The 17,360-nt window shown below is 45.5% G+C and overlaps 1 protein-coding gene across 1 annotated transcript; it reads right to left on the bottom strand.

Moving 5' to 3' along the window:
- Positions 1-14,068: 14,068 nt before the first annotated feature.
- On the bottom strand, positions 14,069-15,958 carry LOC103648238 (uncharacterized). The gene is made up of 2 exons (XM_008672729.4): positions 14,919-15,958; positions 14,069-14,791 (listed from the first exon to the last, which is right to left on the bottom strand). Exons 1-2 carry the CDS (start codon positions 15,762-15,764, stop codon positions 14,156-14,158), a joined length of 1,482 nt encoding a protein of 493 aa, XP_008670951.1. The 5' UTR covers positions 15,765-15,958; the 3' UTR covers positions 14,069-14,155.
- Positions 15,959-17,360: the final 1,402 nt, after the last annotated feature.

Here is a 17,360-nt window from a genome sequence, read left to right as displayed (position 1 = left end):
ACTTAGAGCATCTCCAAAAGCTCCCCAGAAGTCTCCCCTAAATCTATTTTTTAGGAAAAACACAAAAACATGTCTCCAACAGTTCCCCTAAAGCGCCCCCAACTTTTTCATAGCCCTTAAAACTCCCTCATTTGTAGCTACAAATGAGGGGTTTCTTGGCTCCCCAGAAACAAACTGTTGATTTAAGGGATCTGTTGGAGAAAGAATTAAAATTTACCTCCACTTATTATTTAGATGTCCCTTAAAACTGATTTTGAGGAGTCGTTTTATGGAGAGCTCTTGGAGATGCTCTTATTATATCCTTCATCATATGTAAGTACGGAGTATACTGTATTTATAGTTTGGACAAACGCATCATGCTATACGCATCATGCACCGCGAGAATAACTAAAAATCGGAAGAAACCATAAATCATAGTTAAAAAAAGCTACCATTTCAAGGATCAAATAATACTAATTCATCAGTCAAAACACAGTCATATATAGTTTGGACCCTATCAAACTTTCTGCAGCTTATGGCCCTGTTTGGTACAGCTGCTGTTTGTTGAAAAAACAGCTTATCTGATAAGCTGGTAAAAAGCAGCTTCTGCTTATTGGCTGCTTTTAGTTCATTTTGAGAAGCAGCTGAACTGATAAGCTGCTGCAGAAGCTATCTGTTTGGCAGAACTTCGGCTTAAATTTGTGAAGAAGCTGAAAATAAGCTGTGCCAAACAGGGCCTATATCGATTTCGGATCTTGTCAGTGTGTAAGTATGTAGCGCGGTGACAACGATCTCGTTGAACACAAGAAATTAAATATTTCGTAAGTACATGAGCGAATAACAAATCAGGGGAACGCCGGATATTTCTCCGTGCTCTCCCAACTCCCAAACACACTAATAATCCCCAACAACACACGTAAAAGAGACACGTTAATCCGAGGAGAGCAAGGAAGAAAAACAAAGGAATAATTAATAGAAGACTGATGAGGCAGTTTAACCACACAATTGATTACCTTCAGCTTTTAGAGCTTGACCTCAACGGTAAATTATACACATGGTCAAATGAGCAGGACGCCCCTACGATGTCTAGGATTGACAGGTTTTTAGCGTCTACGGAATGGCATGATTTCTTCCCCCAGGCTGATCTGCAGGCCATTGGGTCCATGACCTCGGATCATTGCCCCTTAGTTATGCAAGGTAATGCTGCCTTTAGTTTCTATAAGGGATTTAGATTTGAAGCTTTTTGGACAAAAATTGATGGATTCAATGAGGTGATTCAACAAGCATGGACATCCAGTGTTCGTTCTTCCGATGCCATTCTTCGGCTGCACGTGAAGATGACCCGCACGACTAAAGCGCTATTGATCTGGAGACGAAAGACAGTAGGCAATTTTAATGTGCAACTAGCAATCATTCAGACCGTCCTTACCCTTCTTGAGAAAGCGCAGGAATCCAGGCAACTCTCCGGGGACGAGCTAGAGTTCAGGAGAAGTCTAAAAATGAAAACCCTAGGGCTAGTGGCAATTCAAAAGGCAAGAGCTAGACAACATTCAAGACTTACCTGGTTGCGTCTGGGAGATGCAAACACAAAATTTTTCCACCTCATGGCAAATCATAGAAGAAGGAAAAAATTCATCAGATCGCTGGTTCGCGGGGATAGGCTGCTCACCAGTCAGGATGAGAAACTGCATGAGGCCCATCATCATTTCTCTGAAGTTATCGGCAGAAGGGGTACTAGACAAAGAGCTGTTCGGTGGGATAACATAGGCTATAGTCCATTTGAATTATCAGATCTTGATCTTATGTTCAATGAAGATGAGATTAAAAATGTGGTTATGGGGATGCACTCCGAGAAGGCACCAGGTCCAGATGGTTTCATAGGGATTTTTTATAAGAGTTGTTTTGATCTGATTAAAGATGATTTATCCAGTGCAATTCATGATTTCTATCACCATAGATGCAAAAACCTGAATCTCGTTAATGAGGCAAATATCACGCTTTTACAAAAAAGGGAGGGTGCTGACAGGATTGACATGTTTAGACCGATCAGCCTCATCAATAGCTTCATGAAAATATTAACCAAGATCTTGGCAAACAGGCTTGCGCCAAGAATGAATGAGATCGTCTCCACTGCTCAAAATGCGTTCATTCAAAAACGTTCAATTCACGATAACTTTCTCTATGTCCAAAAAGTTATTCAGAAACTTCATAAGAATAATCAGCCAGCTCTTTTTGTCAAGCTTGACATATCAAAAGCTTTTGATTCCATCAATTGGGCATATCTGTTAGAGGTTCTGAGAGCTCTAGGTTTTTCCCAGAAATGGAGAAATTGGATCGCAACAATATTAGGATCTTCCTCTTCAAAAATCATCATCAACGGTCAACAAACAAATGTAATTAAGCACATGTGTGGCGTCCGTCAGGGTGATCCGCTATCGCCGTTCTTGTTTATTCTCGCAATGGACCCTCTGCAGAGGATGATTGAGATGGCGGCAGATGCAGGGCTCCTGGGGCGGGTTCTGCCAAATAAGGCTAAACAGCGATGTTCTCTTTATGCAGATGATGCAGGGGTGTTTGTTAGAGCAGATAAAGAGGATCTGAAGGTTTTGAAAAAGATTCTGGAAGTTTTTGAAGGGTGTTCAGGGATGAAGATTAATTTTGATAAAACTGAAATTTTCCCGATTCGATATTCCCAAGCTCTTTGGCCAGATCTGATGGATGTGTTCCCGGGCAAATACTCAAAATTTCCGGGGAGGTATCTTGGTCTACCTCTGCATGTCAGAAACGTTAGGAGAATGGATGTCCAACCGCTAATTGACAAAATTAATAAAAGACTAGCAGGATGGAAAGGCAGACTACTCTCAAAGGCAGGTAGGGAAACCTTGGTTAAAGCGGTGCTTTCTGCTCAGCCTTTATACCATCTGACGGTCTTTCCTGCGCAGAAATGGCTTCTTAAAAGAATTGACAAGTTAAGAAGAAGCTTCCTTTGGAAAGGTAATAGTCCAGAATTTTGTAATGGGGGTCATTGTTTGATTAACTGGTCCACAACTTGCCTTCCAAAGAATAGGGGGGGTCTGGGAGTTCTAGATCTGGAGCGTTTTGCAAGAGCGCTTAGGCTAAGATGGTTGTGGTTAAGGTGGAAAGTTAAAGATAAAGCATGGGTTGGCATGCAGCTCCCGTGTGACAAGGCGGATATAGATCTTTTTACCGCATCAACAGTTGTGACTATTGGTAATGGGAAAATGGCGGACTTCTGGGGATCTAGTTGGATTGAAGGGCAGGCTCCAAAGAATATTGCACCTAAGCTATATAAGAAAGCAAGAAGAAAGAATATCTCGGTCTTCAAGGCTCTTAAGAACAATTTCTGGATGCAGTTCTGTGCGCCTTTCTCTCGGGAGGAGGAAGTGAGAGAATTCGTATTACTTTGGCAAGCGATCAGCAGCGTGCAAGGTCTCAGTGAACTCGATGACACCATTTCTTGGAGATGGTCAGCAGATGGGGAATACAGTTCAAGTAGCGCCTACAAAATTCAGTTCACAACGAACTTCTGTAAAACCCACAACAATCCCATTTGGAAAGCCAAAACTGAACCAAAATGTCGTTTCTTTGCTTGGACATTGTTGCATAACAAAATATTAACTTCAGACAATCTGCAAAAACGGGGTTGGCCTTACAACCTGAAAGGGAAATGTGCCCTTGGGCCATTTCTAAGTATTTTGGTGATTGAGTGTCAACACAAGTGCTTAAATGTGAATCAATGCACATGGATGAACAAAGTGCAAATCTAGAGCAAAGGTATGTTTCTAAGTCTTAGTACTTTGGTTTTGTGTACTAATATATTTGTCTAAGTATTAGAAACAGGAAGAAGAAGAAAAGGAGAGTTGGCTGTGTACAGCCAAGAGGCTGTTTCGGTCTGGGGCACCGGACTGTCCGGTGGTGCACCGGACTGTCCGGTGGTGCACCGGACAGTGTCCGGTGGTGCACCGGACAGTGTCCGGTGGTGCACCGGACAGTGTCCGGTGCGCCAGGCTGCCTCGACCTGAAGACGCTGCTCTCGGGAATTTGCCGACGGCGTACGGCTAAAATTCACCGGACTGTCCGGTGAGCCAACGGTCGGCCGGGCCAACGGTCGGCCGCGCGATCTGCGCGGGACACGTGGCCGAGCCAACGGTCGGAAGGGGGCACCGGACTGTCCGGTGTGCACCGGACATGTCCGGTGCGCCAACGGCTCCCGCATCTGCAACGGTCGACTACGCTGTTTAAGGAAGGGAATCGGGCACCGGACAGTGTCCGGTGTGCACCGGACTGTCCGGTGCGCCCGACGACAGAAGGCAAGGATGGCCTTCTTGAATTGTTCTCAACGGCTCCTAGCTGCCTTGGGGCTATAAAAGGGACCCCTAGGCGCATGGAGGAGTACACCAGGCATTCCTACAACATTTCTAAGCACCAAGACATCGATTCCACGCATTTGGTTCATTGTGATAGCATCTAGAGCTCTTATTGAGTTTGGAACTCATTGAGTTGTGTTGCGAGCTCTTGTTGCGACTTGTGTGCGTGTTGTTGCTCTGATCTTTTGAAGTCTTGTGTGCGTTGCTCATTCCCCCTTGCTCTGTGTTTCTTTGTGAACTTCAATTGTAAGGGCAAGAGGCTCCAAGTTGTGGAGATTCCTCACAAACGGGATTGATAAAAAGTAAGCAAAACACCGTGGTATTCAAGTGGGTCTTTGGACCGCTTGAGAGGGGTTGATTGCAACCCTCGTCCATTGGGACGCCACAACGTGGAGTAGGCAAGCGTTGGTCTTGGCCGAACCACGAGATAAACCACTGTGTCATCTCTGTGATTGATCTCTTGTGGTATTGTGTTTTGTTGAGACTCCTCTCTAGCCACTTGGCAATTATTGTGCTAACACTTAACAAGTTTTTGTGGCTATAAGTTTAAGTTTTCACAGGATCACCTATTCACCCCCCCCTCTAGGTGCTCTCAATTGGTATCAGAGCCGTTCTCTTCAAGAAAGGGACTAATCGCCCGAAGAGATGGATCCTAAGGGGAAGGGAATCGTGATCAACGACAAGGAAAAGGAGTTCTTCGTCAACGAGCCAAAAGATGACAAATCCAACGACTCTGGCTCGGGCCACAAGCGCAAAGATGGGAAGAAGAAGAAGACAAGGCGCATCAAGGAGATCGTCTACTACGACAGCGACGAATCCTCTTCTTCTCAAAAGGACGACGACAACGACTACAGGAAGACGGTCAATTCAAACTTTTCATTTGATTATTCTCGTATTCCACATAGTTCGAATTCGCATTTGCTTTCCATTCCTCTTGGCAAACCTCCACACTTTGATGGGGAGGACTACGGATTTTGGAGTCACAAAATGCGTAGTCATTTATTCTCTCTCCATCCAAGCATATGGGAGATCGTAGAGAATGGAATGAAATTTGATAGCTCAGATAGCCCTATGTTTATTAATGAACAAATTCACAAAAATGCACAAGCTACTACTGTGTTGCTAGCCTCCTTGTGCAGGGACGAGTACAATAAGGTGAGCGGCTTGGACAATGCCAAGCAAATATGGGACACCCTCAAGATTTCTCACGAGGGGAACGACATCACCATGCTCACTAAAATGGAATTGGTGGAGGGCGAGCTTGGAAGATTTGCAATGATCAGGGGCGAGGAGCCAACCCAAACATACAACCGGCTCAAGACCCTTATCAACAAAATAAGGAGTTATGGAAGCACGCGATGGACGGACCATGACGTCGTCCGACTATTACTAAGGTCCTTTACCATTCTTGATCCTCATTTGGTGAATAATATTCGTGAGAATCCCAGGTACACCAAAATGTCGCCCGAAGAAGTCCTAGGAAAATTCGTCAGCGGGCGAATGATGATTAAGGAAGCAAGGTACGTGGACGACGCCTTGAATGGACCAATCAACGAGCCGCAACCTCTTGCTCTCAAAGCAACAAGAAGCAAGGAGGCGCTACCTAGCAAGGTGGCACAAATTGAGGCGGCCGGACTTAATGATGAAGAGATGGCTCTCATCATCAAACGCTTCAAGACGGTGCTAAGAGGTCACAAGGGGCAGCCAAGCAAGACCAAGACAAAGGGGAAGCGCTCATGCTTCAAGTGCGGTAAGATTGGTCATTTTATCGCTAACTGCCCCGATAACGATAGTGACCAGGAACAAGGGAACAAGAGGGAAAAGAAGAAGAACTACAAGAAGGCCAAGGGCGAGGCACACATTGGAAAGGAGTGGGATTCGGATTGCTCCTCCGACTCCGACAATGAAGGACTCGCCGCCACCGCCTTCAACAAGTCATTCCTCTTCCCGAACGAGCGTCACACATGCCTTATGGCAAGGGAGAAGAAGGTGAGTACTCGAAACTCCACTTATGCTTCTTCTAGTGATAATGAGTCTAGTGATGATGATGACATAGACTATTCATGCTTATTCAAGGGTTTAGATAGATCTAAAATAGACAAAATAAATGAATTGATTGATGCCTTGAATGATAAGAATGTGCTTTTAGAAAAGCAAGAAGATTTGTTGTATGAAGAACATGACAAGTTTGTAGAAGCACAAAAATCACTTGCATTAGAGATTAAGAGAAATGAAATGCTTTCTTGTGAGTTGTCTACATGTCATGATTCAATTGCTAGTTTAAAGAGCATAAATGATGATTTAAATGCTAAACTAGAAAAATATAGTAAATCAACATCTTGTGTAGAACATGTTAAGATTTGCACTAGGTGTAAAGATTTCGATGTTGATGCCTGTAGTGATCATTTAGTTTCAATTTCCAAACTAACTGAGGAATTGGCTAGTCTTAATGTCCAACTTAAGACTAGCAAGAATGACTTCGATAAACTAAAATTTGCAAGGGATGCCTACACGATTGGTAGACACCCCTCAATTAAGGATGGACTTGGCTTCAAAAGGGAAGCCAAGAACTTAACAAGCCATAAGGCTCCCATTCCCGCTAAGGAGAAAGGGAAGGCCCCTATGGCTACTAGTGCTAAAAAGAACCATGCCTTTTTGTATTATGATAGGAAAAATTCCAGAAATGCTTTTAGAAGTTATGATGCTTTTGATTCACATGCTTATGATTCTTATGCCATGACTGCTTCTAGTTCTTCCTATATGCATAGTAGAAGTATGACTAGGAGAAATGCTATTCATCACGTGCCTAGAAAAAATACTATTCATGCTCCTAGGAAAGTAGTAAATGAACCTTCTACAATTTATTGTGCTTTAAATGCTTCCTTTGCTATTTGTAGAAAGGATAGGAAGATAGTTGCTAGGAAGTTAGGGGCAAAATGCAAGGGAGACAAAACTTGCATTTGGGTCCCTAAGGAAATTGTGACTAACCTTGTAGGACCCAACAAGAGTTGGGTACCTAAGTCCCAAGCCTAAATTTGCCTTGCAGGTTTATGCATCCGGGGGTTCAAGCTGGATTATTGATAGCGGATGCACAAACCATATGACGGGGGAGAAGAAGATGTTCACCTCCTACGTCAAGAATAAGGATTCCCAAGATTCAATTATATTCGGTGATGGGAATCAAGGCAAGGTAAAAGGATTAGGTAAAATTGCAATCTCAAATGAGCACTCAATTTCTAATGTGTTTTTAGTTGAGTCCTTGGGATATAATTTGCTATCTGTTAGTCAATTATGCAACATGGGGTATAACTGTCTATTTACAAATGTAGATGTGTCTGTCTTTAGAAGAAGTGATGGTTCACTACCTTTTAAGGGTGTATTAGACGGCAAACTTTATTTAGTTGATTTTGCAAAAGAAGAGGCCGGTCTAGATGCATGCTTAATAGCTAAGACTAGCATGGGCTGGCTGTGGCATCGCCGCTTAGCACATGTGGGGATGAAGAACCTTCACAAGCTTCTAAAGGGAGAACACGTGATAGGTTTGACTAACGTACAATTCGAAAAAGATAGACCTTGTGCAGCTTGTCAAGCAGGTAAACAGGTGGGAGGAGCACATCACAGCAAGAATGTGATGACCACTTCAAGACCCCTGGAGCTGCTGCATATGGACCTCTTCGGACCTGTCGCCTATCTGAGCATAGGAGGGAGTAAGTATGGTCTAGTTATTGTTGATGACTTTTCCCGCTTCACTTGGGTGTTCTTTTTGCAGGATAAGTCTGAAACCCAAGGGACCCTCAAGCGCTTCCTCAGGAGAGCTCAAAATGAGTTTGAGCTCAAGGTGAAGAAGATAAGGAGCGACAACGGGTCCGAATTCAAGAATCTTCAAGTGGAGGAGTTCCTTGAGGAGGAAGGGATCAAGCACGAGTTCTCCGCTCCCTACACACCACAGCAAAATGGTGTGGTAGAGAGGAAGAACAGGACGCTAATCGATATGGCGAGAACAATGCTTGGAGAATTCAAGACCCCCCGAGTGTTTTTGGTCGGAAGCCGTGAACACGGCTTGCCACGCCATCAATAGGGTCTACCTTCATCGCCTCCTCAAGAAGACTTCGTATGAGCTACTAACCGGTAACAAACCCAATGTATCTTACTTTCGTGTATTTGGGAGCAAGTGCTACATTCTAGTGAAGAAAGGTAGAAATTCTAAGTTTGCTCCCAAAGCTGTAGAAGGGTTTTTGTTAGGTTATGACTCAAATACAAAGGCGTATAGAGTCTTCAACAAATCATCGGGTTTGGTTGAAGTCTCTAGCGACGTTGTATTTGATGAGACTAATGGCTCTCCAAGAGAGCAAGTTGTTGATTGTGATGATGTAGATGAAGAAGATGTTCCGACGGCCGCTATACGAACCATGGCGATTGGAGAAGTGCGGCCACAGGAACAAGATGAACGAGATCAACCTTCTTCCTCAACTATGGTGCATCTCCCAACCGAAGATGACGAATAGGTACCTCAAGTGGAGGCGCTTGATCAAGGGGGAGCACAAGATGATCAAGTGATGGAGGAAGAAGCACAACCGGCACCTCCAACCCAAGTTCGAGCGATGATTCAAAGGGATCATCCCGTCGACCAAATTCTGGGTGATATAAGCAAGGGAGTAACTACTCGATCTCGATTAGTTAATTTTTGTGAGCATTACTCCTTTGTCTCTTCTATTGAGCCTTTCAGGGTAGAGGAGGCCTTGCTAGATCCGGATTGGGTATTGGCCATGCAGGAGGAACTCAACAACTTCAAGCGCAATGAAGTTTGGACACTGGTGCCTCGTCCCAAGCAAAATGTTGTGGGAACCAAGTGGGTGTTCCGCAACAAACAGGACGAGCACGGGGTGGTGACAAGGAACAAGGCTCGACTTGTGGCAAAAGGTTATGCCCAAGTCGCAGGTTTGGACTTTGAGGAGACATTTGCTCCTGTGGCTAGGCTAGAATCAATTCGTATTCTGCTAGCATATGCCGCTCACCATTCTTTCAGGTTGTTCCAAATGGATGTGAAGAGCGCTTTCCTTAACGGGCCAATCAAGGAGGAGGTGTACGTGGAGCAACCCCCTGGCTTCGAGGATGAACGGTACCCCGACCACGTGTGTAAGCTCTCTAAGGCGCTCTATGGACTTAAGCAAGCCCCAAGAGCATGGTATGAATGCCTTAGAGACTTTTTAATTGCTAATGCTTTCAAGGGTGATGACGCAGAAATTCGAGATGTCAATGATGGGCGAGTTGAACTACTTCCTTGGGTTCCAAGTGAAGCAACTCAAGGATGGCACCTTCATCTCCCAAACGAAGTACACGCAGGACTTGCTAAAGAGGTTTGGGATGAAGGACGCCAAGCCCGCAAAGACGCCGATGGGAACCGACGGACACACCGACCTCAACAAAGGAGGTAAGTCCGTTGATCAAAAAGCATACCGGTCAATGATAGGTTCTTTGCTTTACTTATGTGCTAGTAGACCGGATATTATGCTTAGCGTATGCATGTGTGCTAGATTTCAATCCGATCCTAAGGAGTGTCACTTAGTGGCGGTGAAGCGAATTCTTAGATATTTGGTTGCTACGCCTTGCTTCGGGCTCTGGTATCCAAAGGGGTCTACCTTTGACTTAGTTGGATACTCAGACTCCGACTATGCTAGATGTAAGGTCGATAGGAAGAGTACATCGGGGACGTGCCAATTCTTAGGAAGGTCCCTGGTGTCTTGGAACTCTAAGAAACAAACCTCCGTTGCCCTATCCACCGCTGAGGCCGAGTACGTTGCCGCAGGACAGTGTTGCGCGCAACTGCTTTGGATGAGGCAAACCCTCAGGGACTTTGGCTACAATCTGAGCAAAGTCCCACTCCTATGTGATAATGAGAGTGCTATCCGCATGGCGGAGAATCCTGTTGAGCACAGCCACACAAAGCACATAGACATCCGGCATCACTTTTTGAGAGACCACCAGCAAAAGGGAGATATCGAAGTGTTTCATGTTAGCACCGAGAACCAGCTAGCCGATATCTTCACTAAGCCTCTAGATGAGAAGACCTTTTGCAGGTTGCGTAGTGAGCTAAATGTCTTAGATTCGCGGAACCTGGATTGAATTGTAGCATACATGTATTTATGCTGTTGATCATGTTCCTTTTTGCATTTTGTTGCTTATTGTGGTGCTCAAGTTGTACAAACACTCCCTGGACCTCACAAGTCCGTTGCAAAGTGATGCACATGTTTAGGGGGAGGTGTGTTACAACTTGACCCTTTGAGACTAACCATGTGTTCGAGTTTGATAATTTAGTCTCGAAGGAGGATTGAAAGGGAAAAGGTGGACTTGGACCATGAAAGACTTCCACTGCACTCCGATGAGAGGGTAACTTATTCCAAGTTCATCTCATAAACTCTTATTGCCATTTGATCTTAATTGAAGACTTTGGTGAGGCAATGGGGTTATAGGGCCAAGGTTGATCCCGTTTTGGTGCTTGATGCCAAAGGGGGAGAAAATAAAGGCCAAAGCGATAAATGGATCAGCTACCACTTGGGAGATTTTGAAAATAGTAGAATAGAGTTTTTGTTAAATTCTTTTATTGGAATAGAGTTTTTGTTAAACTCTTTTATTGTCTCTCTTGTCAAAAGTTGGCTTCTTGGGGAGAAGTGTTGATTATGGGAAATAGGGGGAGTTTTTGAAATCTTTGATCAATCTCTTTAGGAATGACTCTCTTTATGCTTCAACATGTGTGTTTGACTTAGAGATAGAGATTTGAGTTTGATTTGCAAAAACAAACCAAGTGGTGGCAAAGGATGATCCATATATGCCAAAATTGAATCAAAATCAATTTGAGTTTTATTTGAAGTAATTTTGCATTTGTTCTAGTTGCTTTATGTTGTGTTGGCATAAATCACCAAAAAGGGGGAGATTGAAAGGGAAATGTGCCCTTGGGCCATTTCTAAGTATTTTGGTGATTGAGTGTCAACACAAGTGCTTAAATGTGAATCAATGCACATGGATGAACAAAGTGCAAATCTAGAGCAAAGGTATGTTTCTAAGTCTTAGTACTTTGGTTTTGTGTACTAATATATTTGTCTAAGTATTAGAAACAGGAAGAAGAAGAAAAGGAGAGTTGGCTGTGTACAGCCAAGAGGCTGTTTCGGTCTGGGGCACCGGACTGTCCGGTGGTGCACCGGACAGTGTCCGGTGGTGCACCGGACAGTGTCCGGTGCGCCAGGCTGCCTCGACCTGAAGACGCTGCTCTCGGGAATTTGCCGACGGCGTACGGCTAAAATTCACCGGACTGTCCGGTGTGCACCGGACTGTCCGGTGAGCCAACGGTCGGCCGGGCCAACGGTCGGCCGCGCGATCTGCGCGGGACACGTGGCCGAGCCAACAGTCGGAAGGGGGCACCGGACTGTCCGGTGTGCACCGGACATGTCCGGTGCGCCAACGGCTCCCGCATCTGCAACGGTCGACTACGCTGTTTAAGGAAGGGAATCGGGCACCGGACTGTCCGGTGCGCCCGACGACAGAAGGCAAGGATGGCCTTCTTGAATTGTTCTCAACGGCTCCTAGCTGCCTTGGGGCTATAAAAGGGACCCCTAGGCGCATGGAGGAGTACACCAGGCATTCCTACAACATTTCTAAGCACCAAGACATCGATTCCACGCATTTGGTTCATTGTGATAGCATCTAGAGCTCTTATTGAGTTGTGAACTCATTGAGTTGTGTTGCGAGCTCTTGTTGCGACTTGTGTGCGTGTTGTTGCTCTGATCTTTTGAAGTCTTGTGTGCGTTGCTCATTCCCCCTTGCTCTGTGTTTCTTTGTGAACTTCAATTGTAAGGGCGAGAGGCTCCAAGTTGTGGAGATTCCTCGCAAACGGGATTGATAAAAAGTAAGCAAAACACCGTGGTATTCAAGTGGGTCTTTGGACCGCTTGAGAGGGGTTGATTGCAACCCTCGTCCATTGGGACGCCACAACGTGGAGTAGACAAGCGTTGGTCTTGGCCGAACCACGGGATAAACCACTGTGTCATCTCTGTGATTGATCTCTTGTGGTATTGTGTTTTGTTGAGACTCCTCTCTAGCCACTTGGCAATTATTGTGCTAACACTTAACAAGTTTTTGTGGCTATAAGTTTAAGTTTTCACAGGATCACCTATTCACCCCCCCTCTAGGTGCTCTCACAACCTAAATTGTTCGCTTTGTAATGTGTCTCCGGAGACAGCGGCTCACCTTTGTAAGGATTGCCCCTTCGCCGAGGAAGTATGGAGCATGATCCTGACTTGGGCTGATTTGCGGTTCCTGGACGGTATTTCCAAAACCGGATCTCTTCACGAGTGGTGGTTCAGACTGAGGATGCTCTGTAGTAAGCAATCAAGAAAACATTTTGATGGCCTCATAATATATTTCTGGTGGAGTTTATGGCTGGAAAGAAACAACAGAATCTTTAAGGGTCAGCAGAGAACGACAGAGCAAATGGTGCAGGTGGTGAAAGAGCTCATTGGTGGAGGTGTAGCCTGTCTGTAGCGGCTGGAGTCCCGGTCAGGGGGGTTTTTTTGGGTCATTTTCTTTAAGCGTCAGTGTTCTATCTAGGTCTTTATTGTTAAGTTTTTCGGGCTGTGTCTGTTTGTAAAGTTTATTTTTACCTCTTCTAATATATTGGAATGGCAAATCTTTTGCCTTTCTCTTAAAAAAAATCCGCCGCTCCTTGTTTTTTTTTAATTTTACCTCCCGTCACGTGCCGCTCTCTAGGGATGAAAACAGTTTCGGAATTTTTCGGTATTCCGGAAACCGATTTCGAAATTTTTCGGTCGGATTCATTGGTAACGGTATTTTTCGAAAACGGAATCGGTTTTCGGAATTTTCTATCGGAATCGGCGTGGTGTTTTACCGACCGTTTCCTTCGGTTACCGGTTTTTGTCGGAAATTACCGGATCTGTGTCTCGGAATTTTCCGGAATTGTGTCTCGGAATTTTTCGGAATTGTGTCTCGGAATTTTTTGGAATTTTCCAGCATGTGATTTTTCGCATCGTCTGTACGTCTCTAGATAAGGATTACTTATTTTTGTATTTTTTGGACACCTTTAGAATTTTTTTGGATAGATGGTGTTGGAAGGCAGTTGAGATTAACAATTTGGTCTTTTCCACACACTAGGTTTTAGGGTTTTCCTGTGAGGTTGTGAAAAACTCTTTATGTGAGGAAAAAATATTTCATAAGTAAGCATGCATGTCAGCTAGATCAAGTGGATATTATGAATTATGAACTTTGAGTCTATGAACTTGTGATCTTTATGAACTTATTTACTATGAACTTGTTATATTGTGAACTTGTGATCTTTGTACACTTTTTATATTATAAATTTTTAATCCTTGTGAACTTTTTATATTGTGAACTTGTTATATCATGAATTGTGAACTTGTGGTCTTTGTGATCTTTTGTCAACTTTGTTGTATTATGAAGTTTGATATATTCACCGATTGTATTTTAGATTCCGACCGTTACCGGTGTATTTTCCGCACCAAACTTTCGTTTCCGATGTTTCCGAAATATCGATATCATTTCCGTTTCCGGAGTTACCGTTTTCGATTTTGTTTTCGATAAAAAATATGAAAACGGTAATGGTTTTAGTGTTTACCGACCGTTCCCGACCGTTTTCATCCCTACCGCTCTCCTCTTCCGCCAACTCCAACACGTAACCTTTTTTCACATTTTTTTTTCTCTCGAGCATATCATATTACATTATCCATTCTCACGAGCAAATCTATCGTAATAAGTTAAACTTATTCTTTCTGACAGCATGGGCCCGCGATCCTGCACCGCGTGGTCTTGCTGCCGCCGGCCTTCGTCCCTCCTCCGGCGGCCCACCCGCGCAGCTTCCGGAGCAGCCTCGGCCGCCCGATGCTCCACCCGCCGCCGCAGTCCCTCCCGCGCCCGCCGGCCGCCGCCGCCGCGAACCCCATGCACGGTGCCGACGGCGGCTCCATCTCCACGCTGCGGCGCGGGGCCGACCCGGACCCGGACGACGACGACACGGACTCGGCCTTGCATAGCTCCACCTGGTTGCTCGGCGGCACCGACGCCACCATCGTGTCCCCCTTCTTCTTCTCCTTCTTCTTTTTCTTCTTCTCACCCTCCTCTTCCTCCTCCTCCGGCGCCACGCCGTCTCGAACATCTTCGTCGTCGTCGCCGTGGCCGCCACCGTAGGTGGTGCTGCCAGGACCGAGCACCGCGCCGCCGTAGCCGTCGTCGTCGTCGACCAGCATCAGGTCGTGCTGCAGCCAGGCCGTGATCCAGCCCAGGTAGATCATCTCCTCCATGCCGGCCGCCCACCGGTCCCGCAGCGCCTCCAGCCCGTCCACCAGGTCCCTGCCGCTCGACAGGTTCCGCAGGCTCCTCTCCACCGCCACCTCCACGTTCTGCAATGCGCACTCGGGAAAGTGAAAGCACACAGCACGTAGAATACTTCCGTCAAACCCATCGTCCGAAGATCGCAGTTCTAATCACTGATCAAACATGAAACAAGATGGTTAGGATTACGAGTACCTCATTGTTCGCTCCCTTCTGCTCCACAAGCTGCAACGTGAGCTGCTTCATCTCACCCATGGCCCGCTCGAACTCCTCGCACCGTCTCGCCATCTGGGCTTGCTTCGCGTCAAGGGCCGCGATTTTCTCGCCGACGACAGCGTCCGAACCTCGCTCGCTTCTCTTCGACACCTTCTTCAGCTTGCCTTGCAGCCTGTCGAGCCTGCCTCTCATGGCCGCGAACTCTCCAGCGGCCGCGCGGATCTCCGCTGCCGCGGCTTCCAGCCGCTGGTTGTGGGACTCCAGCAGCTCCAGCTTCATGCCCAGGCACATGATCTGCATCTTCTGGTACGCCGACTCCTGCTCCTTCACGTCGCAGTACTCGTGGAACTGCGCCTCGATGGCGGTAGCCCTGTCTTCGAGGGCCGACACCGTGAGCTTCAGGCTTGCGATCTCGTCCGCCTCCATTATTCCCTGGTCGTCCTGGACCTGTTTCTTGGCTGCGGCTTCTCGTGGACCCTCGGTGGCGGCCTCGACCACCATGATTTCTTCGGCGTTGGAAGCCTGCCTTGCAAGCTCACTCATCAGGAGTCTACCGGCAGCGCTGCAGGCACTCTCTGTTCTCGCTAACTTTTGCTGTGCGCCGCGAGTTGGTTTTGGTTCCATCTCTTCTTCCTCTTCTCCACAGATTGAACCGGACGATTGTTCCAATTGGAATGAACTATCAGATGAGCCCGTATGGCTACTGTGGCTGCTTGCCCTGTTTGTTATGAGGTCACAGATAAAAGCACCAGCCAGGGGAAAAGCTAAGGGAAACACTATCTTCAGAAGAAGATTCCTGATGCTCTCTGCATTCTTGCTTTCCATTGAAAAGATTTCATCATTCCTCCAGTCTCACTGGAATAACCTTTTGACTACTATATGTATGCCAACCCAGAGTTGTTCCTAGCTACATTGCTTTGCCTTCAGGGCTAAACCATGCCAAGTTTGCTCAAGTATTTATCCATCCATAGATAACATTGGTCCCTGGTCAGGAACAAGCAAAGGTTTCTTGGGAACAAGCAAATGTATAGGCTAGGGTTATTCCATACCATTTGACCTTACTTCAAATAAATATAGCCCCCAGAGATAAAGGCTAGCAGCTCGAGTTTTAAACAATCTAGATATCATCTTTATCTTTCAGAGCAAGATTGGTATTGTTCCATTTCTTGATTAAGAGAAGAAAGCATAAACTTTGCATGCAGGAGATGCAAAGGCTTATTACCTCGTTTAAACATTGCCCAGGATCATCTTCTGGGCATCATGGAACCTTTTCTAACAGCCAAGGCTTCCTTCTTCGCGGTCATTATTGATAGCAGACAAGCATAGTGACAGAAAAGGTGAAAAGAGGCAAGCTTCAGAAAGTAGACTTTATGTGCAAAATCCTCTTTTCTGATAGACTCAATGAAGTTCGTAGTGTTTAATTTCTTTAATTTATTAAGTTATAAATTTTACGTGGTTATAATATTTAGACTTTATGTGGTATAAATATGTGGGTCGGGCATGTGCTGGCACGGTCCAATAAAAACCGACGTGTTTTAGGGCTAAGCTGGACCAACACGGCTAGAAATTTTTAGTCCTTCTCGATCAAAAACTATTTAGTCCGCAATGTGCCCGAGCTATGTGACTCGGCCCAATTCCTACACTAACGAGCATGCAACTCCTTGCGTGGTGGTGCATGCGCGCATAAGCCTTGAGGTATCGTCTATCCATCCTTCGGCGAGAAAGAATAAAATGGCTTTGCGCCTCATTTTCGGTCTATATAAATCATTCAGTAAACTTCATTCTTTGTACGAAAAGCCACGATGATCAAATGGCATCGGTCTCTTCACTACTTTGGGTCTTATTTTTTATACCGACTATGAGTTGTTCATGTTTTGCTATGGTTGTTATTTATTATACAAATAGATATTGAGATATATATTTAAATATAATTATTTTTTATATCTAAACATTAAGTTACGTGTGGTCTGACGATTAGCTCCAAATTTCTAAAGTAGGGGCGTGGGTTTGAGTACCCGCTCTGCACTATTTGTTACGCGGTGTGACAGCTGCGTGGGCGGGTGAGGTGCTGGCCAGACGCAGCGCGAGCGTGAGGCCCACAGAGCACGGCGTCGAGGCAAGTTGCGTGAGGCGAAAGAACCAGTCGGGGGCACGTGGGGCGGTCCTAGACTGTCAGCGTGAAGGGTGAAGTCGTGGTAACACCAGACGTCTATATTAGGTACTTAATAGAGTAACCATATGGAGATCAAAATAAAAAGGACTATCTCCAACGAGTTTTTTTTGAAATTTCTACTGTAGGAGGTTCCTACAATATTCATTTTATCACTTTCTTATGAATATTTTACATATTACATTTTCGTCAAATTACAATGGTTGTATCCATTGTCTATCATTGTCAGCTATCATTTCGCGCATCATATA

This window comes from Zea mays, chromosome 2 (genome assembly GCF_902167145.1).
Source record: "Zea mays cultivar B73 chromosome 2, Zm-B73-REFERENCE-NAM-5.0, whole genome shotgun sequence".
NCBI lineage: Eukaryota > Viridiplantae > Streptophyta > Magnoliopsida > Poales > Poaceae > Zea > Zea mays.
This window is presented reverse-complemented; position numbering and strand designations above follow the sequence as displayed.

Bases quoted from the DNA above. Each gene is read 5' to 3' on its own strand.
- LOC103648238 (XM_008672729.4), bottom strand. From the start codon at position 15,764: ATGGAAAGCAAGAATGCAGAGAGCATCAGGAATCTTCTTCTGAAGATA. The intron at 14,792-14,918 runs GTACTCGTAATC...TGCGCATTGCAG, and splicing joins AGAAGGGAGCGAACAATGAG to AACGTGGAGGTGGCGGTGGA.